Genomic DNA, 9,675 nt, shown 5'->3' with positions numbered 1-9,675 from the left:
GGAAAATGAGTCTGGCATCCCAGGGATAACGGGTTAAGACGGGAGCCAGACTCCGGAGGGATGCAATGGGGTGAGAGGGGAGACCCCGAAGTCAGATCCCAGAAAGGACTTCTAGAGGGCAGAGACTGGAGGCACAGTGAGGATCTCCCTCCCTCACTAGAGTAGCCCCAGAAAAGCAATGAAGTGTGTCCAGTGCCCTAAGCTACGGGTCAAGGACACCTGAGCTTAATGCTTAATTCTGGCTCTGCTATAATAAGTTGTACGACATTAGACAAGCACCTTCTCTCTCTGAGTCCTTATTTCCTCCCCTCACGGCGGAGTCACAAAGCCCAGGCGAGCTGAGTGACTGCAGGCCGCCAAGCCGTTTGTGCCATCCACCCCCTGCTGTCTCTCCCTGCATTGCCTAGGACACACAAGGGACTGATTTTTTTTTCGGGCGTTCACTCCCGGGTACATCCATAAAAATGAGCAAGTATTCGGCAGCTACTGTGTGTCATGCATAAAAACAAAATATATTTTCCTGCCCTAAAGAAGCAAAGTCTAATTGAGAAGACATGCAATCCAATCTTTCTAATAGAGTGTGACGAAAGGGGGCAGGCATGGTCACTCTGTGTGTGTGCGTGTGTGTGCATGCGCACGTGTGTGGAGTCACCCTACCATCCTACTGTGCCACTAGGGTCTTCGGCACACGATAGCTATTCTTCCTTACCCGTAGGGAACCAAGGCATACAGGGAGGGGGGGCAGCAGATGCTTATGGAGTCACCTGCCAGCACCCACAGAATTACTCCTGGAATTCAGATCATCCTCTGGAGAAAAAGTCCATGAAGGGAGGCGACAGGCATCTGAGGCAGGAGGATCAATATTTGAGGCCAGCCGGGACTGCATACCAAAACATTGTCAGAAAAGGAGTATGCTGGCCAGTCGGTGATGGCACACACCTTTAATTCCAACACAGGCAAGGAGGCAGAGGCAGGAAGATCTCTGTGAGTTCCAAGCCAACCTGGTCCACAAAGGGAGATCCAGGGCAGTCAGGACTATTACACAGAGAAAACCTGTCTTGAAAACACCAAAAAAAAAAAAAAAGTTGGGGGTAGGTAGTAGGTTGGGGCTGTACTTGAATGGCAGAACAGTTGTCTAAAGTGTGAAACTCTACTTTCAATGCCCAGGACTGGGAGTCCCTTTTTAGGGACAGGGAGTGGCCTTGAGGCAGTTTGATAACTGCTCTTTGGGGACAGGAAGTGAGCATACTCGGGTGCCTGGGTGCTCTCTTGCCTCCTCTGGACCAGGAGAGCATCCTCACCCCTGCTGCCTCCATTCTCCTGGTCCTCCTCCCTTTCCCAGTGAGGACCGGCGGCTTTCTGTCCACCGACTGATTCGAGGTGTCAACCTGAATGACCAAGCTTTCTCCACCAGGATGTAGTCTCCAGAACGGAGACCTTCCCATCCACACCGTGACCCAAGAGGGATCTCTCTTGGTGGCTCACTCCAGTGGCTCCCACCCACACTGTTTGGGAAGCCTGCCTCACAGACACTGGCCTTTCCTAACCGCCAGGGACTCACCATACTTTCCTCCTGCCGCCTATCCACTGTCTCTATCTCAGGGGCCATTAAAAGAGGGACAACTTCTTCCTTTGGTCGACCCCAGAACTCCCAAAAAAACTTTCCCCATCTTCCCTGGTCATAGCCAATATCCTTCCCTGGAAGCTCCAGGAAATGGGGTTTGAAAGGAGGGGTTAGTGGAAGGAGTTGACCGCCTGATCACCATGGAAACTGAACCTGTTTCTCTGAAGATAAGCCTAACTCAGTGGATGGAGGTGCAGAGAACCATCCAAAGGGAACCAGAGGACACCAGCAGAGAGGGAGGGGCTGAGTGGCCACACCCGGGAGAGGACTGTTGTTAAGGAAAGTCAGGACCTCACCACACTGCAGTCTGAATCAAAAGCGAAGGGCCATCTCTTCCGATAACACTGCCACTGGGGTCCTTGTCCCCACTCGGGAGTGACAGAAAGGTTCTCTGTCAGTGTATAGGCAGGCTCTTGGGCTGGGGCTGTGGGTGGCTCAATGCTGCCCTCTTGTGGTCAACAAAAGGGTTGCCACACACCTACCTGTTGTGCTCAGGACCTGACACCTGGTTGGGGGGAAATAGAGTCATCTTCAAATCTGGCTTCTTTGTGAGTTAGAAAGGTGGTCCCTGCACTCTCCTGAGTCCTGTGCCCTTACAGAGTGCACAGGTTCCACCATCCATGAGATTTAGATCTTGATAGGGATTGCATTGAAGAAAACTTATAAAACATGATTAGCTCAGAAGAAACCAGCTGTGTCTTTTTCTGACTATGTGTTCTTGGGCAAGTCAGCTGACCTTCCTGAGGCTCAGGCAGTTTTTGTTTTGTTTTGTTTTGTTGTTTTTTTCCCCAAGACAGGGTTTCTCTGTGGCTTTGGAGGCTATCCTGGAACTAGCTCTTGTAGAACAGGCTGGTCTCGAACTCACAGAGATCCTCCTGCCTCTGCCTCCCAAGTGCTGGGATTAAAGGCGTGTGCCACCAACGCCCGGCCAGGCAGTTTTTTTAAACTGTAGCTTAGACGTTTGCTTACATTTTGAAAAGGGAAAGGAGGCTGAAAACTTGTGACCCTAATAGAGTATCTTTTGTTTTGATTGATTGGGGGGTTTGTTTTGGGGTACCGTGATAAGGATCAAACCCAAGGCATTGCATTTGCCAGGGAAGCACTCTGTCTCTGAGCTACATTCCTAACAGAAGCCTCAGTTCCTTGGCTGTCCTGCCAGGACTCCAACCTGCCTTGTACTTAGCATGTCCTCTTGCTAGTCCCCCAGTTGACTGGAGAGCAGTGAGTGAGAAGAGGCACTTCTCACTCTTTCCCTCCCCGTCTCCAGCTCAAAGAACCAACTCTGTCCCTCTCCCCGCTGAGTAAGTAGTTGGCCCTACTGTATGACAATTCTTCTCAGCTGTAATTCCAGAATGTTTTTTTTTTTTAAAGAGCTTGGGTGGTTTTATTAAAGGCAGGCTTTTCTGGTTTACTACTTCCCACCAGTCTGCTCTGGCATGCTCTAATAACATCAGAGTCACCTGGGTCAATGATAGCCAGTGTGCACACTCTGTAGTATTTCCCACACGCTGTGCCCAGCTCAGTTATTGCCACTGTAGTGATGGGCACCAGTTTTAGCCAACATGGCATAGTACTCGATTTCAGATTTCCTCAAGGCCGGGCAGTTGTTGGCGAGGCTAGCCAGCTTGGCTTTGTCCTGCTGGATCATCTTGAGCTTCTGCTTGTAGCCCAGCACGTACTTGCCGCTCTTCACCACCAGCTGGAGCCTCGAGTTGATGGACTCCAGGGACTTCTTCGTCTTCTTTGCGGCCACCATCTTTCCTGCCTCCGGTGCGGCGCAGGCCCCCCAAACCAAGTGCAGCCGCCAAGATGGCCGGACAGCGAGAAAGGCAATTGCCAGAATTTAAAAGATTTATTTATTTTGATTTATGTGTGTAAGTGTTTGGCCCATATGTGTGCATATGCACCCTGCCCATGCCAAGTGCCCACAGAGACCAGAGGAGGGCATCGAATCAAATATAGATTGCAGGTGGTTGTGAGCCCCCATGTGAGTGCTGGAAACTGAACCCTGGTCCCTTCCAAGAACGGTTAGTGCCCTTAGCTGCAGGAGCATCACTCCAGCCACAGCCAGAAACTTTTAGAAGGCTGGCGGTTTTTTCCCTGATGGTGATGGTGATGGTTATTATTGTTACTGTGGTTATTGATCTATCTCTCAGATCAGAGAATATCAGATATATTAAAAACGGCTCCATATATGTTTGCAAATGAGGGAACATCTGGATGAATAAACTACGGTTCCCAGGGGAAATGGCAGAATAGAATTGCTGTCTGCCCCAGCTTCCCTTCCCAATACCAGGTATGCAATGACACTGTTCCCTTGGCTGGTGGAGACCTTCTAAGGGTATCGCTAGCTCAAGGAAAGAGCAGCGCTAAGCTCCAGCTCGGGGCTCAAATCCAGTTATGTCAAGGAAAATCTGGACAGGGAGAGACAGATGTTTCACGGCTGGGGCTGGGGTGGCGACCTCAACAGTGTCAGGGACCTCCCCATCCTGGCCCCACTGTAAGGAACTAAACTTCTCTGACTACTGGGGGTAACCAGATACTGTACCCACCAAAGGCCAGTGCACCACCCTGTGAGGAAGAAGAAACCACATGACCACCATGACTTGTTAGACAAGTCTGCCCCAGAAAACCCACTTCTCCAAATCACATCCTCCTGCCAAATCTGTGACCTGGGGAGCTGACACAGGAGACTGCCTATAAAGATTCCCAAGGTAAGCTGCCTCCCTAAGGATAATGAAGTGTACCCCCTCCTACCCATACCCCTGGGCACTGATAGAAACTGAGAAAAATAGGCAGAGGGTAGGAGGAAAAGTCTCCCCGTCTGTGCTGGCTGGTCTTATGTCAATGTGACAGGAGCTAGTTATCCAAAAGGAGGGAACCTCAGTCAAAACGCCTCCATAGGGTTCACGGTAGGGCTGGAGAGATGGCTCTGTGGTTAAGAGGAGACTGCTGTAGTGGGAATTCCTTTCCGCCAATAGTTGCAGAGTCTTAGGTTGCGACTTCAGCCCTAAGACTCTGAAACTATTGGGGGAAAGGAATTCCCACTACAGACTGCTCTTACAGAGGACGGGAGTTCAATCCCCAGCAGCCACATGGCAGTTCACAACCGTCTGTAACTCCAGGGCCCAACACCCTCACACAGTCATACATGCAGGCAAAACACCAAAGCACATAAAAACAAAGTAAATTATAAAAAAGGAGCTAAATGTAGGGCATTTTCTTAAGTAGTTATTGATGGGGAGGGCCCAGTCCATTCCTGGGCTGCTGGTCCTGGGTTCTATAAGGAAGCAGGCTGAGCAAGCCATGGGAAGCAAGCCAGTAAGCAGCACCCTCCATGGCCTCTGCATCAGCTCTTGCCTCCAGAACCCTGCTCTGAGTTCCGTCCTGACTTCCTTCAGTGGTGAACACTGATGTGGAAGTGTAAACCTGATAAAAACCCTTGCCTCCCCAACTTGCTCTTTGGTCATGGTGTTCCCTTGGAGCAAAAGAAACCCTAACTAAGACACCATCCTGCCAGACTGTGATGGTGCATGCCTTTAATCCTAGCACTTGGGAAGCAGAGGCAGGAGGATCTCTGTGAGTAAGAGCCCAGCCTGCTCCAGGACAGGCTCCAAAGCCACACAGAGAAACCCTGTCTCGAAAAAACCCAACCAAAAGAGAGAGAGAGAGAGAGAGAGAGAGCATCCCACCAAACAGTCTCCCCATGAAGCAGCCAATTTGCGCAGAAAATCAAGAAATACACTATTTTAAACAATGAACAAATAAATGATGAAGACACAGAAATAAAGGAACGAACGAATGCATGGAATTAATGAATGAAATAAAAAGAAAGGGGAAGGGTGAAATGAATGATGAACGAATGAATGAAGGAAGGAATGAATGGGCGAAACAATCAACGCAAGATGACTCAAGACCGGTAACCAGAGACTCCCAGCCTACGCAGGCAACAGACAAGGGGGATTCCGAAGGGGCGGGGCTCTACCCGGAAGCGCCTATGAGGGGCAGGGCTGTGGGCGTGGCAGTGACTGGCCGCCACTTCTTGGACCCGGGGGCGGGGCAAGAGAGAAGACTGGACTAGGGACCGTTCAGCTGCTCAAAGCATCCGCTGCGGTGGACCTGGTGGGAGCACCCGACCTCTCGCGCTTCTTGTCGGCTCCTCGCGCCTGCACAGCCGGGTAATGAAGCCGCTCGGAGAGGGACTCTGGTTCGGCTAGGCGAACCCACAAACCCGGAAAAGCGCGCAGCGCATCTCAGAGTTAGATCCCGCTGGACCCCGGACCCCCGACTGGCGCGGCCGGCATGTCGGATGCGCAGAAGGGGCCGGACGAGGCGGACGACAGCCAGTGCGACTCCGGCATAGAGTCGCTGCGCTCTCTGCGCTCCCTGCCCGAGCCTACTGCGGCCCCAGTCCCCGAACCATCGCACAGAGGCTGCCCACAGCCCTGGAGCCATCCTCCAGAGACCCACAAGGAACCGGGGGAGAAAGAAGATGCGGATGGAGAGCGGGCGGACTCCACCTATGCCTCCTCCTCGCTCACCGAGTCCTTGCCCTTACTGGGGAGACCCGGAGTGGAGGATCCGGCCCCAGGCTCACCGCTGCCCCACAAAGACGCGCTGAGCCCTCAGCAACTCGAAGCGCTCACGTACATCTCTGAGGATGGAGACACGTGAGTAAACTGACTAGGCTGAGACGGGATATTCAGAAGGACCCCAGCTGCAGCTGGCTGGGTCACCCACCACCATTATCATCATCAGACCCTCACAACACCTCCCTGGAAGGGCCAACCCCCTTCTCCAAACTCCAAACTTAACTCGTAGCCTACTTTTAAGTTGTAGCCAGGTTCAGAGCAAAAGACTAGACATCATCTCCCTCTTTTGGGAGTGGGCAGAGCTAGCAGAGCCCATGGAACCTGGAAGGCCAGCCAGAATCTTGAAAATCTACCAATGACCCGCCCCTGGGAAGAGAAATTCCCCACAACCGATTCAGTTTTTGGTTTTTCTTGTTGGGAGAGAGGATGTTCCTGTTTGCTCAATATTTGAGATCACATTGTCTGGCTTCAGAATGCACTATCTGAAGGAACAAACGATGGCACCAGGTTACAGGCTACCATTTGAGCCCAGGAAGCTGAGTTAAGGGGGCCTCCAGGTCGCCTGTTTGGTTCCAAAAGAAGGGAGACTGGACGGAGAATTCGTGCCCCAGCAAACAGGACAGGCAGCTGGCTGCCAGCTTACTTCCTCCTCTGCTGAGAACAGGGAAGTGATGGCTTGGTGTCAGTCTCCCCAGCACCCTGCACCCCCAGCTCCCCAAATCCCCGTCCCTCTCCCGTCTTATTTCTTCATTTTGCTTTTCCTCCCTGAGGCCCCGTTGGAGTCAGGTGCAGCTGGGCTGGGATTGGGTAGCCAGTAAGAGTTGGCTGTAGGTAGAAGAGCATGCTAGCAGATGGAGTGACTGGGCTTTGGAGATGACAGACAGGATCGGGGCTTTTGGAGTCCCAGATGAGAGATGCTGGAATGCGGGGGGGGGGGGTCCTGTCCTGACCTGCTTGTTGGAGACATGAGGGTCTTGGGTGGGTACTTGGCAAAGATAGTTTCCACCCTATGGGTGGGAGAGAAGAGGTAAAGCCTTGTCTACTGGGTGCCTAGATCACGAGCCCTTGCCCAGAGAGTCAGGTTAGGGAGCTCCGTGCACAGCTCCCCCTGCCCTCCTCTGGGAGGCTCTGAGCTGCAGCCTTGACCAGCTCTGCTTAGGGACAGATGCTGTGTGTGTGTCGTCTGTGTGTCTGTGTAGAAGCATCAAGACTCCCCGGGGAGCTCTTTCCTCCTCTGGAGGTGGCAGGACTGTGGGAAGTGAGGAAGTGGGAGGAGGGGACACGGAGGGAGAGAGGGAGATGGCTGCAGGAATGTGACCCAGAGAGCAGGCCCTGGCCGAGGGGATTTCCAGACTGGTTCCTCCCTCCCTCCGTCACTCTCTCCTGGCCTTCTTTCCTGCCTGCCTACAGCAAAAGCTTGCCCCTCTCCTGCCTAAGCACCCCCCACCCCCAGAGGCCTTTAGCCAAATTGCCCCAAGGCAGCTGTCCAGGTCTAGACTGCTTAGCCCTGGCTTTCATTTTCCCCACCTGATGTGGGGAAACCCCAAGACTGGAACTTCCCATCCCAAGTAACCCAGTTGCCCCTAAGTTCAAGTCTTGTCACCCCCTCCCCATCAAACGCGTTTTCTGCACTGCGCCAAACTCCCCTTTGGAGCTGTCCTCAGGAGAGGGTTTCTGACCAGGCCCCATCTGGCCTGTGCAGGCTGAGGAATGGCCCTCTTGACTAAAGGGTAGGGCGGCAGTTCAAGATGCCATGCCTACCCTCTGCCCTCCCTTGGAATGTGTGACATTGAGTTGCTGGGGGGAACCCCACATCTGCCTCCTCCCGTCCTCCCTGTTGTGGGGAGGTGGGTAACTCAGCCCTGGAAACCCCCTCTGTGCGCCTCCATCGGCTTTCAGTTTAGCTTTGAGCTGCAGCTGGCCTGGCAAGGCCCTGGGGGCAGAAGGGAGCTGGGTGTGGGCAAGTTGGACAGGAAGGCTTTTGTCCCGTCAGTCTCTACCCACGTGCCCACCCAGCCAAGGCCCTCCGCAGGTTTAACCATCAGATCGTGCAGCTCCTACCTCCAGAATCCTGGCTTCCTGTGCCAGCCCCTTACTTCCTGGCCCAAACTCTCACTTCCTGCACCGACTTGGTTGTGGGTAACTATTTGGAGGCCGATGCATTCGTTCTAACCTCAGGCCCCCAGCATGCCCTCTCTGACCCGGGCCCTGACCCCAGCCCTCTCCTGCTCCAGGCTGCTCCACCTGGCAGTGATTCACGAAGCCCCTGCGGTGCTGTTCTGTTGCTTGGCTTTCCTGCCCCAGGAAGTTCTGGACATTCAGAACAATCTTTACCAGGTAAGCAGAGAGAGCAGGCTGCGTGCAGATACCTGTCTGTAAGCAGGGCACCAAATCCAGCAGCCAAACCAAAGGCCATGGGAAGCCACCTGCGACAGAGCCAGCAGCTGCAACACAAAGATGAGTGAGACAGTGCCCACGGAGTCACCACCAGCTCCTAATTATACAGCGTGATGACAATTGTATTGAAGATCATCCCAGCTTCAGTGGGGGCTGGAGTCTTTGAGGGGCAGGCAAGGAAGGCCAAACAAAAGAGAGGACATCTTTCGGGGGGGGGGGCGGGGTTTTGAGGCAAGGTTTCTCTGTGGCTCTGGAGGCTGTCCTGGAACTAGCTCTTGTAGACCAGACTGGTCTCGAAACTCACAGCAATCCGCCTGCCTCTGCCTCCCAAGTGCTGGGATTATAAGAGAGGACATCTTAACTGAGCCTTAAGGAGGGAGTTGTCAGAGAGACTGCCCTGGCTGCTGTCTCTCCTCCCCTCCAACCCCCTGCAGACCAACCCTTGAGGATAACACAGATGTCTCCAGAGGATGAGAGACTAAGAGCCAAGGGGCTCTGTTTCCCTCACCCTGCTACCAGAACTGGAGTCCTAGGCACCTGGGGGAGGGGCTTGGGAGTCATTTCATGGAAGATCCACCTCCGGCTTGTACAGCTACTTTCAGAGAAGATTCTGGGACTTAGAGATAGTGGTTCCCCATCCCCAAGCATGTTCTCAGAGGTAGGAGCCTGCGGCGGCGGCCCTGTGACCCTGTGACCCTGTGACCCTCTCTGCCTACAGACAGCACTCCATCTTGCTGTTCATCTGGACCAGCCAGATATAGTTCGAGCACTGGTGCTGAAGGGAGCCAGCCGGGTACTGCAGGACCAGCATGGTGACACAGCCCTGCATGTAGCTTGCCAGCGCCAGAATCTGGCCTGCGCCTGCTGCCTGCTGGAGGAGCAACCAGAGCCAGGCAGAGAGCCCTCTCACCCCCTGGACCTCCAGCTGAAGAACTGGCAAGGTGCAAGTAGCCCCGGGGCCTGAGGGGTGAAGAAGGGCTGGACAGGGGTCCAAATGATGGAGGAGGGAGACTCCTATGCTGCCTGTTGCTGTCCCTCCAATCTAAGTACACGAGCACTCAG

At 53.6% G+C, this 9,675-nt stretch overlaps 1 protein-coding gene and 1 pseudogene across 1 annotated transcript in view; one reads left to right on the top strand and one right to left on the bottom strand.

Moving 5' to 3' along the window:
- Positions 1-3,035: 3,035 nt before the first annotated feature.
- LOC101825139 lies at positions 3,036-3,451 on the bottom strand (annotated as a pseudogene).
- A 2,231-nt stretch (positions 3,452-5,682) lies between these two features.
- Positions 5,683-9,675, top strand: part of Nfkbie (NFKB inhibitor epsilon) — a 9,830-nt gene continuing 5,837 nt past the window's right edge. The window contains exons 1-3 of the mRNA XM_005072319.4: positions 5,683-6,294; positions 8,451-8,553; positions 9,332-9,554. Coding sequence (XP_005072376.1) covers positions 5,927-6,294; positions 8,451-8,553; positions 9,332-9,554 — 694 coding nt within the window. The 5' untranslated portion in view covers positions 5,683-5,926. The remainder of the gene's footprint in view (positions 6,295-8,450; positions 8,554-9,331; positions 9,555-9,675) is intronic.

Source organism: Mesocricetus auratus, unplaced genomic scaffold (genome assembly GCF_017639785.1).
Source record: "Mesocricetus auratus isolate SY011 unplaced genomic scaffold, BCM_Maur_2.0 Super-Scaffold_100021, whole genome shotgun sequence".
Classification (NCBI taxonomy): domain Eukaryota; kingdom Metazoa; phylum Chordata; class Mammalia; order Rodentia; family Cricetidae; genus Mesocricetus; species Mesocricetus auratus.
The sequence above is the reverse complement of the archived record's forward strand: the minus strand, read 5'-3'. Positions and strand labels throughout refer to the sequence as shown.